Source organism: Pleurodeles waltl, chromosome 4_1 (assembly GCF_031143425.1).
Source record: "Pleurodeles waltl isolate 20211129_DDA chromosome 4_1, aPleWal1.hap1.20221129, whole genome shotgun sequence".
In the NCBI taxonomy this organism is placed as follows: Eukaryota; Metazoa; Chordata; class Amphibia; order Caudata; family Salamandridae; genus Pleurodeles; species Pleurodeles waltl.
Genome location: NC_090442.1, coordinates 262,545,153 through 262,568,857, shown reverse-complemented (window position 1 = coordinate 262,568,857; position 23,705 = coordinate 262,545,153). Strand labels below are relative to the sequence as shown.

At 45.2% G+C, this 23,705-nt stretch overlaps 1 protein-coding gene across 3 annotated transcripts in view; it reads left to right on the top strand.

The window, feature by feature from the left end:
* Positions 1-23,705, top strand: part of PRR5 (proline rich 5) — a 500,142-nt gene that overhangs the window by 462,655 nt on the left and 13,782 nt on the right. For all 3 annotated transcript variants that reach the window (XM_069228276.1, XM_069228277.1, XM_069228275.1), the window contains one exon: positions 15,951-16,089. In XM_069228276.1, the coding sequence (XP_069084377.1) occupies positions 15,951-16,089 (139 nt within the window). The remainder of the gene's footprint in view (positions 1-15,950; positions 16,090-23,705) is intronic.

The window sequence follows — 23,705 nt, the reverse complement described above, 5'->3', positions numbered from 1 at the left end:
TTCTTTTTCTAAATTACTATAGTAATTGTATTGTGTTGTTTTCGTCACTTTAAAATAGTTGTGTTTGCTAGAACTTAAAGCGCACTTCTCAAGTCATTTCCTTTTCTTTGTGCCACAGCTGCCAGGGGTTGAGCAAACTGTGGTTTGGCCTAACCAGTCTGTGTTTATTAAGTTTGGAAGGGTTACTCCTTCCCAACATCTTCGGAATAATATTTCTTCGGAAACACAGACAACCAGTGGAGTTGTTGCACTCCAAGGTTTGCGTTTTAACTCAATTTGTTTCCGCCAGATGGTGGTTATACATGTTTCATCTTGTTTCATTGTTTCATTTGTTGTTTAACTTGATATGAACTAGCTGGTGTCATGTAATTGAATGAAAGTGTAAAAAAAAAAAAACATGAAATAGATCGAATACCAGCAGCAGTGGAGCTCATCCACTTACAAAATCAGGAGAGGGATACCGGTGAAGCACTGTGCGGGAGGAGGGGTGGGGGGGGGGGCTTGGGGGGCAGCATAAATTGTTGCATTGGCGTCGACACCAAGGCAAAGGTGGCTCACAATGGGCTTCATCAGAGGCAGTGAAAACGTCTGTGAAAGCCACGGATGACAGCCTGCAGATTTTCTGTTGTGCAATCAACGATCTCGCTGCCTTAGTGCTGTTCTCCTAAGAAAGGTAGCCCGTCTTTAAAATGGTTGGTTTCATATTGAATAGAACATTAGCTGAGCACTAGCAAGCAGAGCCCCCCTGAGGAATGGGACCGCGAATGGAATCGAACAGATTCTTCACAATGAAGTCTGCCAAAAAGATGACGTTATTCCAGGTTTTTGTGGTTATTAAACATACTGGTGGGCAGTAGGATAAGCACCCTACAACAGTGGTCTTCAAACCCTTTAATGCTGTGCCCCCCCCAGTTGAAAAATAAAAATTATTGGGCCCCCCTCAGAATTTTTCGCAATTATTTTAAAAAGATGGCAATGTTTAAATATGTCTAAACCTATTTAAACATTGCAGTTAAGTACTGTTACCGTTTTAAAACTGCAATAACATGCTTCTGCTTAATACAATTCATGTTATCTGTATTGGCCAGAGTTTGGCGCCCCCCTGGGGTCACTTGAGGCCCCCCAGTTTGAAGACCTCTGCCCTACAAGGTACAGAAGGGGATGATGAGTAAGGTGGAGGAGCGATTTCACGGGTTAGAGGCAACCCATTGCTTCGATGCTGTCAGAGGCAAGAAGTTACCATGCCAATTCATGGATTTGCTTAGTTGCAGTAATTTCACCATGGTTATGGCAAGAGGCAAAACCTCCCAGGGGCAGCGCTGCCTTGCTGAAGGGCAGGAAGCAGTGATGGAACAATATGATCTGTCAGCTTGTGATTTCTGTGTCCCGAGCCTATGCAACAATTCCAGAACAATGATGTGGCCCTCATTCCAGCAGCTGCTGTAATACTGAACTAGGAATCACAGATCCGATTCCCGGTTCCTCTTTTTTGTTAGGTCTGGCGTCACCCAAGACATTTATATTTTATTAAAGTTACATGTATAATATACTTAAAGAGGCCTTTACTCAGCCACCTTTGTCCACTGGTCTGTAATTGTGTCATTCACATTTTCTTCCGCCCACTAATGCGTACGCAATGGGGCAGTGGTTCAGCCCAGTTGAGCCACTGGCTGCCTCCATTCTGCCCTTTCACAAGAAGCACATTGATGTGGGTGAACTAACAAATTAACATAGAGATCCGAGCCAAGGGTCTGGCTTGACTTCTAGAGCTCTTGTATGAGCCAACTCCTGAAAATGTTTGCCATGAGCAGGTCCCCATGCCAGCTCCCCCATGACAGGTCTCCTGTCTTGCTCACCTCAGCCCACCACCTCACACTGCTGCCCCGCGCTGCTGTGCTTTTCTTCTGCTCTTTGTTCTGCTCTAACCTCTTCTCTGCTCGTTTCTGCTTTGACTCTCTGATCTTTCTCTGCTTTTGCCGCTCTCTGATCTTTCTCCATTTTTACCTCTTTGCTGCCCTTTTTCTGCTATTGCCTCCTTTTCTGCTTTTGCCTCTTTTCTGCTCGTTTTCTGCTTTTGCCTCTCTCTGATTTTTCTCTCCGCTTTTGCCTCTCTGCTGCCTGTTTTCTGCTTTTGCCTCCTTTTCTACCTTTGCCTCTCTTCCCTCCTTTTCTACATTTGCCTGTTTCCTGCCAGTTTTCTACTGTTGCCCCTTTCTGTTTATTTCCTGCATTTGTGCCTCTTTCCACTCCTGGCCTCGCTGCCTTGCTACCATCCCATTGTCCGCAGTTTTCTACCTACCAGCGCCTCTCCCATCCCCCAGAATCTACTTAATGGAGACCGCAGTACTGCTGCACAGTGATCACCCTCAGCGGGGGCACCACCGGCATGTCAAAGGGAAGCCTGTCTGCGCATGTACTGCACCCAGCGGCAGGAACCCTGGCCCTCCCGTCAACCACCACTACACCGTCAAAGAGATTTAGGCCCTGGACCCTGTGTGCCACAACAGCAACTGCAGCACCCCCTCTCCCCAAGAAACCAAAGGACCCTTGACGTGCCTTCTCTGCCACTTCTCCAACAACACAGAGCCACCAGTCTGCACAGGATACCACGCCACTCATCTCCAGAAGACCACGAACAACCCAGAGCCACTACAGTGCATCCTGCTCAATGCCTGATCCCTTTGCAGGCCCTCCACGGAAATCTGGGACACCATAACACATCTCTCCCCCGACGTAGCCTTCATCACCGAAACCTGGCTCAACCTCTCCTCGAACCCCAACAGATACACTGCCACATCCGACGACTACAAGATGATACACCGAAACCACACCAACAAACACGGCAGAGACATCACCATCATATTCAAGAAACCATTTGATGCATCGCCACCGACAGCAGGCCCTCTCTTCTCAATGAACACATTACCTTCCAGCTACAAACCAACACCAAGACAACTATAAGAGGCACCCTCATAAATAGACCTCTGGGACCTCAACGGGCCTTCTGAAATGCCATCCCCAACCTCATTGCCCTCGACTCCAACAACTACATCCTACTCGGTGACCTCGATTTCCACATTGACGACCCCCAACAACGCCAACTCCACCACTCTTCTGGAGAACATGAGTAACATTGGCCTCACCCAACTGGTCACTGAACCCAAGCAGAAAGCCGGGGACGGACTGGACCCCATCTTTACTTCCAGCTACTAAGTCTAATTCAGCCACATCACAGAACTCACCTGGTCCGAACAAACCATAGTTCACTTCACTATCTCAGATGCTCAGCACACCATCACCAGCCACCACAACCTCTCTCACCGCAGCTGGGGCAAGGTAACAGAGACATAGTGGACCCAGGCCCTCAACACCACCCAGCCCAAAGCCTTGTGAAACCTAGAACAGGCCATTCAGAAGTTCTCCACCTGAATCACCGAATACACCAACAGTCGTCCCGCTGAAGCCAGCCATAAAAATCAAAACCTCAAGACAAGCCAGCTGGTACATCCCAGAGCTCAGAGCCACCAAGCACAACAGCTACCAACCCGAAAAACAATGGTGATCCACCAGGAACCCCCTCTGACAGAGCCGCCCACAAAGCACCCCTTAGCAGTTACCACCGGCATATCAAGGAAGCCAAGAGAGCAGCCATCACAACCCGCATCAACACAGGAGCCAACTGCACGCAAGAACTGTTCAAAATAGTCAATGAATACTCCATCCCAGCAGCCACAGAGAACACAATCCATTGTTCCCAAGAACTCTGTGACACCCTCTCAGTCTACTTTCACAGCAAGATTGCCACCATATACAACAATTTTGACCCCCAACCCACAGTCCTCAACCTCAGCAGCTTCGACCAACCAGCGCATACCAGCTGAATGGCCAACACCTGGACACAGCTCACCTCTCAGTCCACCTTGGCCATCATTTCATCCATCCACTCCGGAGCGCCTTCCAGCTCATACCCCCACCACTTCTTCTACCTTGGAACCAAAGACATTAGCACGGAACTCACCTGCCTCCTGAACACCTCCATCAACGCAGCAGTCTTACCAGACAACTGGAAACATGCAGAGATCAGGGTGCTCCAAAATAATCCATCCGATGTGACCCCTGAGAACTCAAAAATGATTGACCGAGCTTGCTGCTTCCCTACCCCACCAAAGTACTCGAGAAAGCCATCAATCTACAGCTCACCAAATACTTGGAGCAAAAAAACCTGCTTGACATCTCCCAACCAGGATTCTGAGCCAACCAAAGCACTGAGACCCCACTCATCGCAGCCACAGACGAGATCAGAACACTCCTCAATCACAGGAAGACCGCGGTCCTGATCCTCCTTGACCTCTCAGCAGCATCTCAGCAGACCTCGCACCCCAGTGCCCATGTACCCCCAGTGGTGATAGTGCTGTGCTCTACAAATAAAGTGATTGATTATGAAAATCATACAACAAGCATCCTGTAAAATATGGTACACTTTTTTGAATTTTCAAGAGAGTTTATTTCTTTAACATGTGGATGCATTGACATTAATTTGGCACAGCACTGATAAGTGCTTATTAAAACTTTTTATTGATAGTTTTTAAACATAAATTTAGAACCATTCCTACCCGAATCCCCACACTGTTGACAGTGCCATTAATGATGCAAGAGGGAAGATAATTGTCATGTGATCCCAGTATATGGCCCAGATTATTATAGAGAAACATTAAAGTATCAGACTGAGGCATTGTTTGTTATTAGTAATGAATTAGTTGATTCACAAACAATGTTATAGAGCAAAGATCAGGTTTACAGTGTTGGTAATGCCATTGATAATTAAATAGTTTATATGTCTTAGCCAGTTAAAGATGGCCGCCTATATTCCTGCTAATAGTATATGATTATGTAGTCCGCTTTTAGTTTTTTGTTTTTGGGTGATTGGTAAGCACTGAAATATAAACAAATTGACTAAGTGTTCGTCACTCATGTACAAGGAAAGAGATTTTCCGAAACGCGTAGAGTGGTGTGTGTGTCATTAAAGACTCACTGCAACAATCAAGAACGTGACTGGGACTTTCCTTTCTTAAACCAGCGGATACGTGTGGAGCAATAGGAATTTGTGTGAAAAATATATATATATGTGTATATAATGTTTGTTCTAGATCTGTTGTTACAAAAAATGAGTCTGTGGTTTTGGATATTCTGAACACCCATCTCTCTCAAATACCACTTACTGTAAGGAAGGTGGTGGGTGGAGACTTTATTTGTTAATATGAACCACTAAGTATTGATAATCGGCCCTTTGTTTTAGAAGGGGATGCCAGTAGGGGTATTCTGGAGACCAGAGGCAGGCCTGTTAAAAAATGGACAACAGTAGCCCTCCAAATAAATGCACTCACTTCAAACCATGGGCTGTGCTCTTGTAATGGTAAGACTACTTCTGACCACCTCGGTGCCCACACATATTACGTGGCTAACCATTCTAGTTTGATTGATTACATAATGTTAGACACCAGACTGTGGCCCAAACTAGTTGATGTGGTAGTAGACCCTCGTCATGATAGTGATCATAATGCTTTATCTCTGTCATTGACTGGTCTTGATTAAGAAAAGAGTACTATGTCATCAATGGAAACTGTGACAGAATGTTGATCGTTTCGCGCAATAGGTGCAGAGTTAAATGGAGGCGCTTGTAGTGCTCGCAGCACTCAATTAGAGGGATTTACTGCCTGGTGACTAATTCCTTGGTAGAGCTGTTAAAACTAGATTTAATTGGGGGAACCAGGGAAGCTCTGGAGGTGACAGCAGGAATCAGTGTACAGTTATTCGATAACATAAAGGACAGGTATTGTTACAAGGAGGTCAGGCAAGCTAGAGGAGGAAGGCGGTCCTATTCATGGCTTAATTCAAGTTGCAGAGAAGCCAAATGTAAACTGATCAAAGTAGTAAAAACTAAGGATACATCAGTAATTTTGCTTGCCAGGACGCAATATAAAAAAGCCCTATTGGATGCAAAAAAGGATGGAGAAAGAGAAAGTGGAGGGACTCGCACTCATTCTGGACTATAGTGACATCTGGAAACCAGAATGGGCCATGTACCATTAATGTAATATCGCAGCTTATGACTGGGCAGTGCACTTTTCGACCCTCTGTTCTGATAGAGGCAGCAAGATTGCCTCTTCAGTTGTTGAGGGTCTATTTGAGACCCTAATACAAGCTAGGCAGTGTTGGTAGAAGTGATGATGACCGCCCTGAGACTGGTCTCTGACTGACTGCCAGACAATGACAGGACAGGGATTATTTTGAGATCACAGTTCAAGAATTGACAAAAGCTGTTGGTTGGATTGTTCCAGTAAAGCCCTTGGCCTTGTCAAAAACCCTGGTGACTTATTTTTTAATGAACCAAGAGTCTGGAGCGCTCTTTTCCATAGTATTTACTGCTGTCATGAAGGGGCACCATTCCTCCTCACGTGGGTGAGGCTGAAATTATCCCCATATATTAAAAAAAAAAGACCCACGAGATTTGTCTTTAAAATATCAACCCATAAGTCTGATCGACAGTTCACAAAAACTCTTTAGTAAAGTGATTCTGGCTAGACTTCATGATTGGATAGTTGATAACGATGTTCTACACCGCTTCAAGCAGGCTTTAGGGAATCCATTAGGTCCATCATCCAGGTATTTAGACTCCAATTACTTTATTGGAAAATTGTCACTTTAGGCAAGGGATGACTGTTAGAAAGGGGGTCTTTAGTTGGCAGTCAGGTTACCCTCTGTCCAAGCAAGGACCATCACTCTAGTCAGGGTAAGTCACACACAATCCAAATTATCCTGTGCCCACCCTCTGGTAGCTTGGCACTGAGCAGTCAGGCTTAACTTAGAAGGCAATGTGTAAAGTATTTGTGCAATAAATCATACAATAACACAATATAGCACCACAAAAATACACCACACAGTGTTTAGAAAAATGTATAATATTCATCCGATAAGATGCAGGTCAAAACGATAAAAGATGCAATAAGAGATTGTAAAGATATCACTGGAAAGTGATATAAAGTGTCTTAAGTCTTTAAAAAGCAAACAAAGTCTCTTTCAAGCACAAAGTACCTGGTTTGGAGTGAAAAATCGCCGCAGAGGAGAAGATGTGTGGAAAATGGTGTGTGCGTCGGTTTCGCCCCTTCACACACGGACTTGTCGTTATTTTTCACACGGGGAAGACATTGCGTCTCCTTTGTGGGTCGCTGTGTTTTCAGACGCCCCGGGGTCTGTGCGTGGAATCCTGGGCTTGTAGTCCAGCTGCACGTCGTTCCGATGGGCTGTGCGTGGAATTTTCTCCCTCACGGCAGGCGCTGCGTTGATTTCCTCTCTGGAAATCGGGGTGGCGTTGTCCAGGCGGGCCGTGCGTCGAAGTTTCAGTCGCGCCGCGTCAATCTTGTCCTTGTGAAGTCGAGCAGCGGCGTCCTGGGTCGGCGTGCGGTGAATTTTTCACTGCAGAGCAAGCTGTGCGTCGAATTTTTCGTCGCACAAGGAGTCCAGTTGCAAGAGAGAAGCCTTTTTGGTCCTGAGACTTCAGGGAACAGGAGGCAAGCTCTATCCAAGGCAGTTCTTCTTGGCAGGATGCAGGTTCTGGTTACAAGTTTCTTCTCCAGGAAGTGTCTGAGGTGGTAGGGCAGAGGCCCTGTTTTATACCCAAATGTGCCTTTGAAGTGGGGGAGACTTCAAAGAGTGGCTTAGAAGTGCACCAGGTCCCCTATCAGTTCAATCCTGTCTGCCAGGGTCCCAGCCCAGGAAGACCCATTCAAAATGCAGATGTATGCAAATGAGGCTGAGTATCCTGTGTTTGGGGTGTGTCTGAGTGAATGCACAAGGAGCTGTCAACTAAACCCAGCCAGACGTGGGCTGTAAGGCACAGAAAGATTTAAGTACAGAGAAATGCTCACTTTCTAAAAGTGGCATTTCTAAAATAGTAATATTAAATCCAACTTCACCAGTCAGCAGGATTTTGTATTACCATTCTGGCCATACTAAATATGACCTTCCTACTCCTTTCAGATCAGCAGCTACCACTTCAGTCATGTATGAGGGCAGCCCCAATGTTAACCTATGAAGGGAGCAGGCCTCACAGTAGTGTAAAAACTAATTTAGGAGTTTTACACTACCAGGACATGTAAACTACCCAGGTACATTTCCTGCCTTTTACCCACACAGCACCCTGCCCTAGGGGTTACCTAGGGCACACCTTAGGGGTGACTTATATGTAGAAAAAGTGGTGTTTTAGGCTTGGCAAGTACTTTTAAATGGCAGGTCGAAGTGGCAGTGAAAACTGCACACACAGACCTTGCAATGGCAGGCCTGAGACAAGGTTAAGGGGCTACTTAAGTGGGTGGCACAACTAGTGCTGCAGGCCCACTAGTAGCATTTAATCTACAGGCCCTGGGTACATACAGTGCACATTACTAGGGACTTATAAGTAAACTAAATAGTCCAATTGGGTATGATCCAATGTTACCATGTTTAAAGGGAGAGAGCATATGCACTTTAGCACTGGTTAGCAGTGGTAAAGTGCGCAGAGTCTAAAAACCAGCAAAAACAGTGTCCAAAAAGTGGAGGGAGGCCGGCAAAAAGTTAGGGGTGACGACCCTAAGGCTGTCAGGTCTAACAATGACTATATGTTGTTTTTGTTTGATCTCCAGTTGGCTTTTGACCTAGCCCCTAGAAACATCATGTGGAGGGTCTTAGCTTAAACTGGAATCGCTGGTTATCCGCTGGCTATAATAGAGAGGTTACACACCAGGAATTATTCCCAAGTGAGATGTGGTAATCTAGGGGAGCTAAATGATCTGAGTGCAGTAAATAGAGGGGTGCAGGGTGTGTGTGTTGCCCCGACGTTATTTTCCCTGTACATCAATGGTCTTGTTGACTATCTCAGGTTATGTGATAATGACATACCTAAGTTGGCCAAGCAGAGGGTGCCTGCACTTATGTTTGCAGATGACACTCTTTTACTCTATAAAACGCCAATTGGTTTGCAGAGGTTGTTGGATCGATTTGAACTTTTTTGTAAAGAGAGGGGCCTTGAGATTAATGTGAATAAGACAAAACATATGGTCTTGAGCCCTGTACATCTAAATAGAGTTAGCCCTAGGCTTGCTGGGGCTTAACTAAAGCAAGTGCATACCTTTGATAATCTTGGTATAACTCTAACCGAACATCTAGGCTGGCACTTGCCTCTTCAAAAGCGAAGTAGAGCAAGTGGCAAGGGGGTATTATTAGGATGTTGTTATAATTCCAGTTTGGCCCAGTCCCGCCACCCCCCTAAATTTACATCTTGCAAGCTCGAGGAATGGCAAGTTATGGAGCTGAATTGTGGAGACACCTTTGTGTGACTCCTCCAGTGTAGAAGAAAGCTGCTTCATGTGGCTGTTGATTGGGCTTCCTGTCAGTACTCCCTTGTTTCCATTGATGTTAGATCTCGGGTTGAGAACCATTAAGGATAAAGTTAGGCTGCGTCCATTGTTTTATTGGAGAAGAGTCTGGTGCACCCCTGAGCTTTCTTCTTACTGCAATGGATTGGAAGAAGTTCTGGCCCTTCACTGTTCAAATGCCATTTCATGGATCAGATATATCAAGACCGCTTTTTGGGGTATTGGGCTTGAGAATTTGGGGAGTAACCTGGCTCGACATTGGTAGTCCTTAGTTAAAAATAAATATTGGCAGTTTAAGGACTGGGTCGAACAATCTGAATTGAATAGAGGCTTATTGACAGACTCCTATAAGGAGGAGACTGTTTTGGGACGTGATCCAACCACCATTGGCTAGGAGACTGTTTATGCGATTGTGATATGGAACCTTGCCACTTGGACATTTCACAGCCAACTGGTCCAAAACTAAGATTGACCAAGCAACTCAGTGTCTATATTGTGGGGCCCTTAAGGGGACTATAGAGCATGTCTTGTTTTTTTTGTCCCCTTTACCAAAATAGCAGGAGAAAATGGATTGTTCCGCTGTCTCGGACTCTAGGAGCCAAAGAGTATACAGCTGCAGTCAGGATACTGAAATATGATGGAAAATGCCTCACTGTATCCTGGGGTTAGTGGATTTGTGTTAGGCATGTGGAGAAATAGACAGAGAATGAGACACTACAATAGCAAATGGGTTTGGGGTGATCTTATAAAAGCTATGCTTTTCCCCCCAAACCCAATGGTTATTGTGTTGTATGAACAATGGTATCCACTGACAGCGTATGACATTGTTTTATACAGGGAATTTGATTATGAATCCGTCATTTTCTGCTTAAAAGTGACTTGTTGTTAAATATATCTCCCCCTATGATATGAAATGTGTAGATTTGCAGGGAGACAATACTTTTTTAGCGTAATCTGTCTTTTAGGGTTTTATCTATTTAATATATATTATGTATCATGACAATTGTTTTATATTTTAATTGTGTTATTTGTCTTATGTGTTTATGGCTTCGAACCACAAAGCTTTTTGACTGACTAGTTACAGTTCACAAGGTCACATTATTTATTTATTTTAGGGTACTGGGAGATTAAATAAATTGCCCACAATCACAGGCTGTTGAGCCAGCGTCAGGACTTAAACCTGAGTGGAGTGAGGATGGCGGGCAGAAGCCACATAAAGGCTCGGCTCTGTATGTGCTCGAGGTTCCAACAGGACTTCGAGCTGGGGCAGACTAAAGGTTCCAGGGGCTCGCCCGCCTCTAGGAGCACGCCTACGGACAAAGTAGTTCCCTAAAGTGCCAGGGACTATTACAGCAGTCTGTGCTTTTTTGAGGCAAAAAAAAGGTTTTTTGTTTTTAGCCTATACTTTTTTAGATTGATGAGGGTCCAACAACTTACCCAAAAATAAAGTTCTGCAAACGAAATGACAAAAAAAAAAACAGCACTGACAAACGCAAAAAGTTAGCCGTGTGACAACCCTACTGGCGGTCAACGCTTGATTTATTGCCAGTGCTTGTTTATGTGTGTTATATTTCAAGTGCTGCAGATCAAAATGGATAACTGCATAGCAATACTTTTTTTTCTCACATTCTGATGTTTTAAATGTGTAATGCGGGTTGTTTTTTTACATGTTCGCCGAGCGAAATATGTGAGGGAAAACCACGTAATCAGTTCAGTATTACCACACACGTTGTAATACCTATTCTTGTGCAGTCTCTCGTTTCTGGACAATTCTTATTCTTGCGGTTCTCAGAATGGAGGCCTGCCTCGTAGCGCTCTACACCAAGACGTGGAAAAAACAGCTATGGGATATTAGGTTACAATGAGTGAATGACTTTGCAATATACTGTCCACTCCCTGTAGTATAAACAGTATTCATATCATGCAGTGTTTCGAAAAATTCCTTGTGAGCTTCATTTTATAACAAAGGTTGCAAAAAGGAGCCTTTCTCTTGCAATTTCGTTCCATCAGAGTTGTGCAGTTCTAATTAATTGTTCGGTATGACTGAATTTGACAACCCCATGATGTGCCAACTGTGATGCCCTGTGGCATTCATATGTTCACCAGTTTTACCGTTTACTTTGCACACGCCACGATAAGAAGGGGCTGCAAGGGCTTGGCCGTGAGGGGAGAAATATGGTTATAATGTGTTTTCGCTTCCAAACCAAATTTCCAGATGCTTAGCTCGCTGTTTATTGAAAATTCAATTTTCATCCCTAATGTTGGTTGTAGTACGAAGTTGGCAGTTCATTTGTAAAGATTTCTTCATTTTCGAAACCAACTCGCTACCAGCACTGTGAGGTGACGGATGATAATTCTGCGGTGACTCTTTTCCTTGCAGGGAGGAACCGTGTGTCTGTTTTAGTGTGATTGCATTTTTATTTCCCACCGGCTCTTGAAACAGATTTTTAGACTAATGTATTTTCCATTTGTTTCCTTCGCATGATGCTCTTAGGCAAAGTGAGACAAATCCCCCCGTGAAAAGGTCGTTCTTATCTCTCCGCATGCGGCGTGCAGTGTAGCTGCAGAATGTACACCGCTGCAGTGACGTGCACGTGGAAAGCTCTGGGCTCCAGATGCCGCCGCGCGCTCCTCCTCATCTGGCTGCGCAGGGTTTAGGAAGTAGCGCGAGAAATCGATGTCATATTTATGCACGGATGCTGGCACCCTGCCTGAATACAGCCTGTAAAGTGGTAGGCTCTGCAGTCTCTTTGGTGGGGGTTTGGGGGATCGGGTGCCCCATTCTCACTAATTCTCAAGCCTATGAAACAGCTAGGTTTATGAACATTAAAGGTATGGTCATCAAATATGGCAGGGGCCGCGTGGTTTGCACTTTACCGATGCCCTTCAAAATAGAACACATTCAAAGGGCTAGTCTTAAGCCCAAATGTTTACAAACGGTGACCAGGTTCATAAAAGGCACATTTTGTAAATCCAAAGTGAGGCTGTAGCCTTTACTCCTAACATCGCCTATTTGTATTTCACTTGTATTTTTATATTTATTGGTTTTAATCTTGTTTCAAATCTATGAAAAATGTATTGTTGTTGCTTTAGAATGGATATGTTCCTAAAAACTGTGTTAGTGATTTAATCACATTTGGAGAGGAAGAGGGCTCTCCATCACTGCATGTTGCTTTACTCCAATGTTATCATATCGGAGAGGTAGCCCTTGACGGAAGGACAAACAGCCCTGTCTGTAGGTAATGACGTAAACCTCTTCCACACAAACATAAACATAGAGTTGGATAGTCTAGAACACCAGTAGAGGAAAAAAAATACCTGCATAGCAACCTTGATATGAAGGACGGAGAAAGACTCCACTCTCACCCTCAGCTCAGGTGTCAGAGAAGCTTTCGGAAGGGGGAAACATGGCTCTTCAGACACACAGGACTATGTAAGTGAAGCACAAAGACAAGCAGTCTCCCTCTCTAAGGCTAGGACACGTTTTTTGCTTAAGTGCTCGATTGTTCGAGACGGACAATGTTTTTAACTGTTATCTCCGTTTTTATTTACAACATTATAGGTATGGGCAAATACTTCTAACAAAAAAGTTTGGGCCCACAAAGTAACACCAGTGTAAGCTTTGACTGCCCCCAGCTAAGGTGCTAATTATCAGGTTTAAGGAGCCTCAGTTTAAACCAACCATGTCAGCATTGTCAAAAGTTATAGCGTTGGTTAATTGGTTATCCTTGTATTCCTAACACCCATCGGAGCATTCTGTCTTTACCCCACTGCAGCGAGAGTCGACCATGACACATGCAATATAGAAGTAAGCTGTGTGGAAGATCCCCCTAGTACGTTGTTTCCCAAACTGTGGATCGTGATCCACTAGTGGATTGGGAAAAGTGGTGGGTCGTAAAAGATGCCTATGTACACTGTATTTTATGTTTCACATTTGCTGTGCTTCAAAGACCGAGACAGAGATCAATTGTCAGGCTATATCTTCTACCAAATTGCTGCTTACTTTTTATTTAACCTGGGAATTTGTGTTTTCAAACTCCTCGAACTTTGCACCTGTGCTCAGCCCTTGGATAACGTGACACAGAACAGTCAGGTTTAATTCAGAGACAATGTGTAAAGTATTTGTGAAACACTTCAAACAGTAACACAGTGAAAACGCACCACAAAAGAATCCCACACCAGAGGCAGGACAAAGACTATTCATGGGTAAGTAGTGCTGTACTCAGTTCCACCCTCCCATCCTGTCAGTGATGGCTCATCCAGACACACCTAGCCTCTATTGTGTGTAGCTGTCCAAGAGGAATACACAAAGCTGAACAGTCAGCTACACCCAGTCATGTGCCAAGAGACAGGCTGCAGGCACTAACTAGCTAAGGCAGGAAATTACTAACTTTCTAAAAGTGTCATTTTCAAAATTGTATTTTAAAATCCGATTTTATCATGAGAGAGGCTTTCTCATTACAATTCCAAATACATCTAAAATTAACTGCTTAGCTGTTCTCATTTGGAAATGATCACTTATTAGATGTAATAAGGTAACACCAATGTTATCGTATGGGAGAGGTAAGCCTTACACTAGTGAAAAATGAATGTAAGAGTTTTTCACTGTTAAGAAATGTAAAACTTGAAAATACCTGTCCTGCTTTTTAAAAACATTATACTCTGCCCTCTGGACTGTTCAGGGCTTACCCTAGGAGTGACTTGTATGTCCTAAAAAGGAAGGTTTGGGCCTAGCAAAAGGTTTACTTTGTCAGGGTAAAATGGCATTGTAAAATTGCACACGAAAGGCTGCAGTGGCAGGCCTGAGACATGTTTAAAGGGCCACTTGAGTGGGTGGCACAAACAGTGTTGCAAGCCCACTCCTAGCATTTAATTTACAGGCCCTGGGTACATGTAGTACCACATTACTAGGGACTTATGAGTAAATTCAATGGGCAAATTGGAGATAAGCCAATTTTACCATGTTTTAAGGAGTGATGACATGCACTTAAGCACTGGTTAGCGGTGGTAAAGTGCTCGGAGTCCTAAAGCCAGCACAAACGAGATCAGCAAAAATGGAAGAAGAAAGCAAAACATTTGGGTAAGACCACCCTAAGGCTGACAGGTCAAACAACTACAAAATGTAAATACTTGGAAATTAACTGTACAGATTCAGCATTTAGAAAAGCAAACCTGAATCACATTTTTGTAATTCTGAACTGTGATGCAAGAAAAGATTTCAATAGAATCAAAACAAATCAAGACAATTTGCTTACTGGTGCAGAAATGATAAATATTCACTGAAACCGATGCCCACACATTAACAGTCTGTGCAAATCAGTAAATATGCATGTCTGTGCAAGTTTAATGGCCATTTAAAAAAATGTGCAGGCTGAAAACGGCAATGCGCTACCACCTGACGCTTTAATACATTCAAAATCGCCTGCCTCGTAGCTATTAAAACTAGTTGGGGCACCAAAGTGTATCTTTCTACAATGTGGGTCATGGTACTAAAAATGTAAGGAATCACTGCCCGAGTAAATATCCTTGCTGTGGCAGACCAAGGCTGACTATACCTTGAGAGGTAGACAGTGTAACTTCTGGACGCTCTTGAACAGTAAAAGGCATGTCGTAGGCTTTTTTTATCACCACACAGAAGCTGGGACCTGGCAATGTACCTTTGGCGTGTTCTCCACAGACATGCTGGAGCTCTAACAAACATGATGGCTGCTTGAATAACACTAGCAGGGTTTCAACAGTGTGGGTTGCTTTTGACAGCTCAAATCATGACCGCTCTCCTCTTCTCTTATGTAGTTAGGTGCTAAGAAAAGAACATCACCAATGATTTTTTAAATATGCTGACTGCCCCTATCATTGTCTTCCTGGTTAGAAGTGTGAACGCTCAGAAATCTCTCATAAATTATTGACGGAGCACTTTAACCATTCTTCGATGGCTTTTCCTACCTACCCTTTTCCTTTGAGTGGTCTGTCCCTGTCCTGTGATGTCCATAAACCGACCCAAAGGCTTCATTATTCTCGACACATGTTTTCAGAGCTCTCATGACTGGTGGTTATTCACGGATGACAACCTCCACCATCTTCGTCAGTAGGTTATGAAGTTGCAAGTGCGTCTGAAGCTTGGCTGGTCGCTACAGGCATGACTCCTGGCCTGCCGACCATACTGCTGACGGCTGTTTCATTTAAGTAGACACAAGACTGTTCAGTAACCAGTTGGTTGTATTATGTTACACAGCAATATTGTGGTTTCAGCACTCGCCTCTCAAACATACAGACTAAACCTCCCAGCCTTCAACATCGGTAAACTGAACTCCATCATGGTGTTAATGCTATTGTATTACAGTGCATAGAATTGGCAGAAGTGTGGTGTCAAGCGCTATACTAAAAATAAGTAATCACATTTGCTTGGAAAGATGTGACAAAGTACAGACATTAGCTTCACTGCTTTCTGGCAGCGTTTTCTGTTTTTCAGGCGACTTGGTCTGTCTCAACACATTTCTTTGTGATGCTCTACACAATGTTATTTCTGCCTCTTGTTTTCAGGGGGTACACGAATCGAAAGGTGTTACTGAAGAATACATGAAGCTCGAGCTGCTAATACAGAAGGTTGTCTCACCCTACCTCGGCACATATGGATTATATTCCAACGAAGCCCCCTTCTCTCACTCCTCCTGCATTATGGGTAAATATGCTGAAAAGGTGAAAGATGTGCATGTGAAGCACTCTTGACTTGAAGAATAGCCGGTTTGTAGGTGTGATTGGCCTGGGTTTTGTGCAAGAACAAGTCCGTGCTCCATGATTAAATCGAGGTCGTGACGCAACGTATTTTAGCGTTTGCACTCTGGGGGAGAGGAGCGCTGTAGAGATAGTTGGATTGTGGGAAATGGCGACCCCTGCTTTCACACAAAATGCAACCATTGTCTCCAAGGTCATGCCACTCATATGAGTTCATTGGGAGGTGAATAATATCCAGTGCATCAGCAGAGAATGACACAATCCCACTGACGACCAGAGGGAGCCAGGAACAGTAACAGTAAGAAAACCCCCAAACAATGCTGGGCAGGCATCTAACATACCGGAAACTCCTGCCAACACCAAATCCATGGAGGTAGGAGCTTGTTTGTTGGTTAGGTTACCTTTCACTTTTAGATGGTCTTTGAACTCTGAAGAAGGCGGTAGTAATCATAGTTCAATACAGTAGCATCTGGCGGCTGATCACAGAAGTTTAGGAAAGTTGTGTTATTACACCGCTTTTTGAGCAAGTGTTCACATCCCACAAAAAGCACCATAACTAACAAAAAGCATAACTTTCACTTAACCAATTACGCACTGAGAAAAAGTGCTGGAATAATGTGAGGGCTAAATTAACATTGGACTGCAAAGTAGATGGCAGGTCTCAGACCCCTTTCGGAGGGCCATGGAGCAAGCGGGAATTACTGAGCCAGCCATGGGGGTTGTGACTGGGCCCAGCCACAGACTTTGTGATCTTTTACTCCTAATGTTCCAGGGCCTGATCTTCTCTGGGAACTGAGTAACTGAGCCAAGTACTACCTGTTAGAAATGGGGTCTTTGGTTGACAGTCAGGTTACCCCCTGTTCAAGCAAGGACCCTCACTCTAGTCAGGGTAAAAGAGAATCACCCTCAGCTAACCCCTGCTTACCCCCTTGGTAGCTTGGCAGAGCAGTAGGCTTAACCTCAGAGTGCTAGGTGTAAGGTTTTTGTACCAACACACACTGTAACTTCATGAAAACACTACAAAATGACACAACACCAGTTCAGAAAAATATGAAATATTTATCTAAACAAAACAAGACCAAAATGACAAAAATCCGACATACACAAGTCAAGTTATGAATTTTTAAAGATTAAACTAAAAAATAGCGTTTAGAAACAAAAATTATTCGATGAGATGTTAACACGGCGTCGTGACGGAGTCGTTCCCAACAAGCCGACACCAGCGGCGCCGGACACGAAGTCGTGTAGACCCCCAAGTACAGTACCTTTGGTGAAGAGTGAAAACAAGCCGATGCACGAAGTCAGGGATCGTGGCGTCTGTGCGAAACGTTGAGTCCACGCACTTCGAGCGGCGTCGGTCACGACATGGTGCAGTGACTTCCATGGAGTCGCGGACTTCAGCGGGGCTGCGGCGGCATCGGGTCTGCGAAGAATGTTGCGTTCCAGCGAAGGTTACGGCATCGGGTGCAGGCGGCGTCACCGGATTCAGCAGCGGCATCGGTCCGGAGTCGTCTGAAGTCGATTTCCTTGGATTTCTACCAGCTTTCCTTTCAAGGGCCCAGGGACTGGATAGGTCACCACTTGTCAGAGCAGGAGTCTCTCCAGAGACTCCAGGTGCTGGCAGAGAGAAGTCTTTGCTGTCCCTGAGACTTCAAACAACAGGAGGCAAGCTCTAACTCAAGCCCTTGGAGATTTCTTCACAAGATGGAAGGCACACAAAGTCCAGTCTTTGCCATCTTACTCTGGCAGAAGCAGCACTGCAGGAAAGCTTCACAAAGCACAGTCACAGGCAGAGCAGCACTTCTTCCTCAACTATCAGCTCTTCTCCAGGCAGAGGTTCCTCTTGGTTACAGAAGTGTTTCTAAAGTCTGTAGATTTGGGTGCCCTTCTTATACCCATTTTAGTCTTTGAAGTCAACTTTCTTCAAAGGGGACTCACACCTACTTGTGAAATCCTGCCTTGCCCAGGCAAGGCCTCAGACACACAGCAGGGGGTTGGAGCCGGCATTGTCAGAGGCAGGCACAGTCCTTTCAGATGAGAGTGAATACTCCACCCCTCCCTCCTAGCAGAGATGGCTAATCAGGAAATGCAGGTTACACCCCAGCCCCCTTTGTGTCACTGTCTAGAGTGAGGGAAAAACAACCCAACTGTCAAACTGACCCAGACAGGGAATCCACAAACAAGGCAGAGTCACAGAATGGTTTAAGCAAGAAAATGCTCACTTTCTAAAAGTGGCATTTTCAAACGCACAATCTTAAAATCAACTTTACTAAAAGATGTATTTTTAAATTGTGAGTTCAGGGACCCCAAACTCCACATGTCCCTCTATTCTCTAGGGGAATCTACACTTTAATCATATTTAAAGGTAGCCCCCATGTTATCCTATGAGAGAGACAGGCCTTGCAACAGTGCAAAACGAAGTTGGCAGTATTTCACTGTCAGGACATATAAACCACATTACTATATGTCCTACCTTATCCATACACTGCACCCTGCCCTTGGGGCTACCTAGGGCCTACCTTAGGGGTGCCTTACATGTAAGAAAAGGGAAGGTTTAGGCCTGGCAAGTGGGTACACTTGCCAAGTCGAATTTACAGTGTAAAAATACACACACAGACACTGCAGTGGCAGGTCTGGGGCATGATTACAGAGCTATTTATGTGGGTGGCACAACCAGTGCTGCAGGCCCACTAGTAGCATTTGATTTACAGGCCCTGGCACCTCTAGTGCACCTTACTAGGGACTTACTAGTAAATCAAATAGGCCAATCATGGATAAACCAATTACATACAATTTACACGGAGAGCATTTGCACTTTAGCACTGGTTAGCAGTGATAAAGTGCTCAGAGTTCAAAAGCCAACAGCGACAGGTCAGAAAAAATAGGAGGCAAAAAGATTCGGGATGACCCTGCATAAGCAAAAGTCCAACACTACCCTTTTCAGCACTAGACGTTCAGTGGTAGTGTTGGTTGAGAAGTACAAGGCTCTTCAGGGGGAAGGTAGGTGTGAGGCATACACAGGCTTAAAACAAAGTACAGACAATAAGATGATTGTCCAGTCAAATAATTCCTTTGATGGAAAAAAAGGAGTAATTTAATGTCATCATACAAAGCATAGAATTGACACAGTAAATAATGCCCACAGCTTTTAAGCTCAGCTGGAGATCCTGAGTCCCTCAGTCCTGTGTAGTGAGTTTGTTTATTCCCCATTCTAAACTGAATGTGACTCCCAGATGCGGCCTACAATAGTCCCCATACATCAAAGTCTATGTCTCGCCTTAAGAGCCAATGTTAGCAGTGATTATGTGCTAAGTTAGTGCAAGTCCCCAGCAGGCCTGAAAGCCTGGAAGAGTCTTAACTGACCTGATTGCATCCAGCAATCCCTGGAGTACCAGGTGCTTCCTGGTGAGCTCCGATCTCGCAGCCCTAAGGGCCTGTGACCTCTTGTGGTCTTTCCCCAGTGATGCGTTGGTCACATCTACGGCCAGCATCAGTGCTGAATGTCTTTGCCCGGCTCCTCTGGCGATCGGTCAGTGTTCCTCCGGGCTTCCTTGGAGTGGCAAACCCAGGCAATGGCTCTGACTCAGTGTTCCCCTCATTGGTCATAATGGGTCACCAACCTTAGCTTACACATGGGAGATGGCCTTCTCTTCATGGAAGGCCTCTTTCTGGTGACACAGGGATCCCTGACATTGCCGCCTATATAAGCAAAGGCCCTCACTTCATGGTGGCCACCATTGTGGTCACACAGGATTGCTAACTTTGGGGCACACAGGAGTGGCAGGCCACACTTCACTGTGGGACCCCCTCCTGGTTACAACGGAGTCACCAACTTTGTTGCACAGCCAGTGACTCTTTCTGGACAGTTGCAGTGGAAAGCTATGGGTAGATACTTTGGCTTTGGGCTTATTCCTAGTTCTCCCACCAGGCCGTAAGTATTGTTAGATCTCAGGTGGTGGCTTGCTTGTTGTAGATGGATGCTTGCACTCATCAGTCAGAAGAACGAGTTGGTTAAGGTAGTAATCTTGAGCTCGATGACTCCTGATCAGAGGCTATGGAAAGTTCTACTTTTATTTCCTTCGCAACAGCCTTCTGCTCATCCACTGTGGATACACAGATCACTCCTTTCTTACTTCATGGGGTTTGGACATGCACCTTCTTCTTGATTAGACCAACAGGTCCTTTAGGTGCATCAGTGTCTTTTTAGTAATGAGGACACCCTGCAAGTAGGTGTTGCATCCTTTCTTCTTCACATCTGTGACTGGAGGTAGTCTCAAGCTCTTGAAGTCTTATTGGCTGAATAAAGTCCTGACAAACAGGCCGATACTCCAGCAGTCTTCTCAGATGAGGAGACATTTGAAGGTCATCTCGATATCTGAAAGCTTTGAGCGAAAATGAATGTGGGCCACAGGCACGGGCCTTTATGCTAGGTGAGGGGGCAGCAGTACATGGAGAAAACGTCTAAGACTGACAGCCCGAGTCAGCCAACCTCAGATGCTGGAATCACATTCAAGTCTTCAGGAGTGCATGGGACCATCACCATCTGGTGGGTTGGTCAGTGTGTGTTTGGTGCTCCTACCTCAGTAGGAGGTCTCTTATGCCAAGAGCAGCACCGGAAGTGTACGAGGCACGTAGAGAGCTCCTCCAGCTCATAGTACAAACAGACTCTGCTTGTGTGACGTATTCACTGGCAGAGATAGGGCAGGGCCTTCAGCAGGGTCAATTCAGCAGCAGTCAGCCTCACTTTTTTGGGTGCCAGTGCAGGACGGACTGTGTTCTTCGCTTTTATCACCGGGTGGCAGTCTACTTTGCTCACTGTGACCGTGGCATTGAACATTTTATGCAGCCCTTTAGTAACGAGGACACATGCATGAGTCCAGTTCAGTTACCTCCGGCTTACTAATGGGGAGAGAAGTAGGCAATTGTTGCAAGAAATGCCCAATCACCTGCTAAAGAACGCACATTCCCCCAGTGAGTTGATAGAAAGATTTTCCATCATCAGAACAATGGACAAAAATTAGATACCGAGGAAGGTGCAGGTGCCATATGCCTCCCTTACATAAATGAGAATGATAGCCAAAAATAATTCCTAGACAAGTAATACAAAATTGTAGTTAGGCCAATAACGTTTGGGGAAAAATCATCATGACATAGAGACTTCTACAACGTAACACATCATTTGTGTCCTCCGGGACACTCCAGGTATCACCACATTGCCTACTAAAGCCATCATTATGGGCTCTACGTTCATTGCATCCATAGAGGGAGTCCTTTATATGGCAGGCACCAGCCTGAATAGGCATCAACGAGTCTGGGCAGCAGGAAGAGCGCAAGAACCACACAGACATTTGCTTTATACCGGATTAGCTGCCCGATGACGCCTATGAGGGATGGGTGTGGGCATGTGTGGGTACCAGCCGTCTAGTAGAGGGGGCTGTCCTGTAACGCGTCCTCGTGGACAGCAGTTGACAATCCCGCAATTCTCAATACATCCTTAGTTTTAATATAGACATTTTGATCCATCTTTGTGCTCATAAAATAAACTGTTTAATTCATTGGTCTTGATATTGCAGTTGTAAATTTGGGTCCTCTGTCAATTAATTTTTTCAGACCACACGCATTGTTCTATCGAATTGCGTAAAAGAGCATTTAAACTGTAAAAAAGGTTTGACATTTTCAAAATATTGTCGAATGCGGATATACATTTTTCCAAAGGTTTAGACTACCATCTAGTGGTGATTCTAAGTGATTGCAATTGTAAGCAAATTAACTGAAGAAAGGACTGTTGAACAAGAAATCAGATCGGATGGCATGAGGTCTGAAGGGAATGTTTGCGACACATAAGCAGAAACATCAAATTGTAAGCCACCTATACACAACATGCAAGAACAGACCTATAGTGGTGTAACAGCGAGTTATGCATTTGTGTAGGGAGCAGCTTTTCAAATACTTGTGCAATTTTAGCTATAATATATGAGCTTGTGAACAATTATGTAATGGAATACTCTGCAGACTCTGGGGCCTGTTCACAAACTGATGTTTAAACAAGCATTTGCAGTGCAGTGGGTCTCACATTTGCTCGAGTTATAGCTATTAAGGTTGTAAATGCCTAACCGGACTTTTCTTGCCAAATAAATTGAAAATGAAAAGTAATACCGTTTCACATAAGGAAGCCGATTTGAAGTGCCACGCCATGAGCGTGAAGGAGACACATAAAAGGAAAAATAAATTCGCTCAGTCAAATGTATCAGCAAAAGTACAATTAGCCATGTAACAGGGTCGATGTCCAAGGCGGCAACCAAACCGCCCCCAGTAGGGACAAATGTAAAACATTTACCAATGATAAACAAAGGATTTTTGAAGGGCAAGCCCATGAACAAGTGATAGTGATGGGCGTGAGGTGGGCGTGGCTAGAATCCCAGATGGATAACAATACGTCGGAAAAGCAGTGCTTGTCCTCTGCTATGCTCAACCTGAAAACGATTAGCAGTATTGCAGTAGCAATACTCGTACTACAAAACGCTGTACACAAAACTATGTGCAGATACTTTTCTTTTATGTGCAGTTGTCTGTGTCTAGGTTGCAGAGATCTCCGCATACGTAGATATTGGCCCTCATTCTTACCTTGGCGGGCGGCGGAGGCCGCCCGCCAAAGTCCCGCCGGCAGAATACCGCTGCGCGGTCAAAAGACCGCCGCGGTAATTCTGAGTTTCCCGCTGGGCTGGCGGGCGACTGCCAGAAGGCCGCCCGCCAGCCCAGCGGGAAACACCCTTCCATGAGGATGCCGGCTCCGAATGGAGCCGGCGGAGTGGAAGGGGTGCGACGGGTGCAGTTGCACCCGTCGCGATTTTCAGTGTCTGCATGGCAGACACTGAAAATCTTGGTGGGGCCCTGTTACGGGGGCCCCACGACACCCCATACCGCCATCCTCTTCCTGGCGGCCAAAACCGCTAGGAACAGGATGGCGGTATGGGGCTCGGAATCCCCATGGCGGCGCAGCAAGCTGCGCCGCCATGGAGGATTCCCCAGGGCAGCGGGAAACCGGCGGTGTACCGCCGGTTTTCCGTTTCTGACCGCGGCTGTACCGCCGCGGTCAGAATGCCCATGGGAGCACCGCCAGCCTGTTGGCAGTGCTCCCGCGGTCGTTGGCCCTGGCGGTTTTTACCGCCAGGGTCAGAATGACCCCCATAATGTTTTGTCAGAAATATTGGAGGAACCTGGGAGAGTAGCTGGAGATTGGGGAATACAACTACTCAATGGGAGGGGTTTAGGGAGAAGTGAGAAGGGGACAGGGGAGGCTCATGGAAATACAAATACTTCCCACAATAAAGTAAATCCATTTCTGCACTTAGGGCCGTATGTACGAAAGCTTTTTCCCATAGGCACAGAATGGGTAAAATCCCTTGATACATCTGGCCCTTAGTTACTACAGCCACAAATGACCTAAAACAGTTGTAAATGTACCCCTGCCTTTGAGTTAAGTTCCGTATCACACATGGCCACTTACAGGTACTGCAAAGTAATTCACACAAATAATTCAGTTAGGGAGTTTAAATAACACCC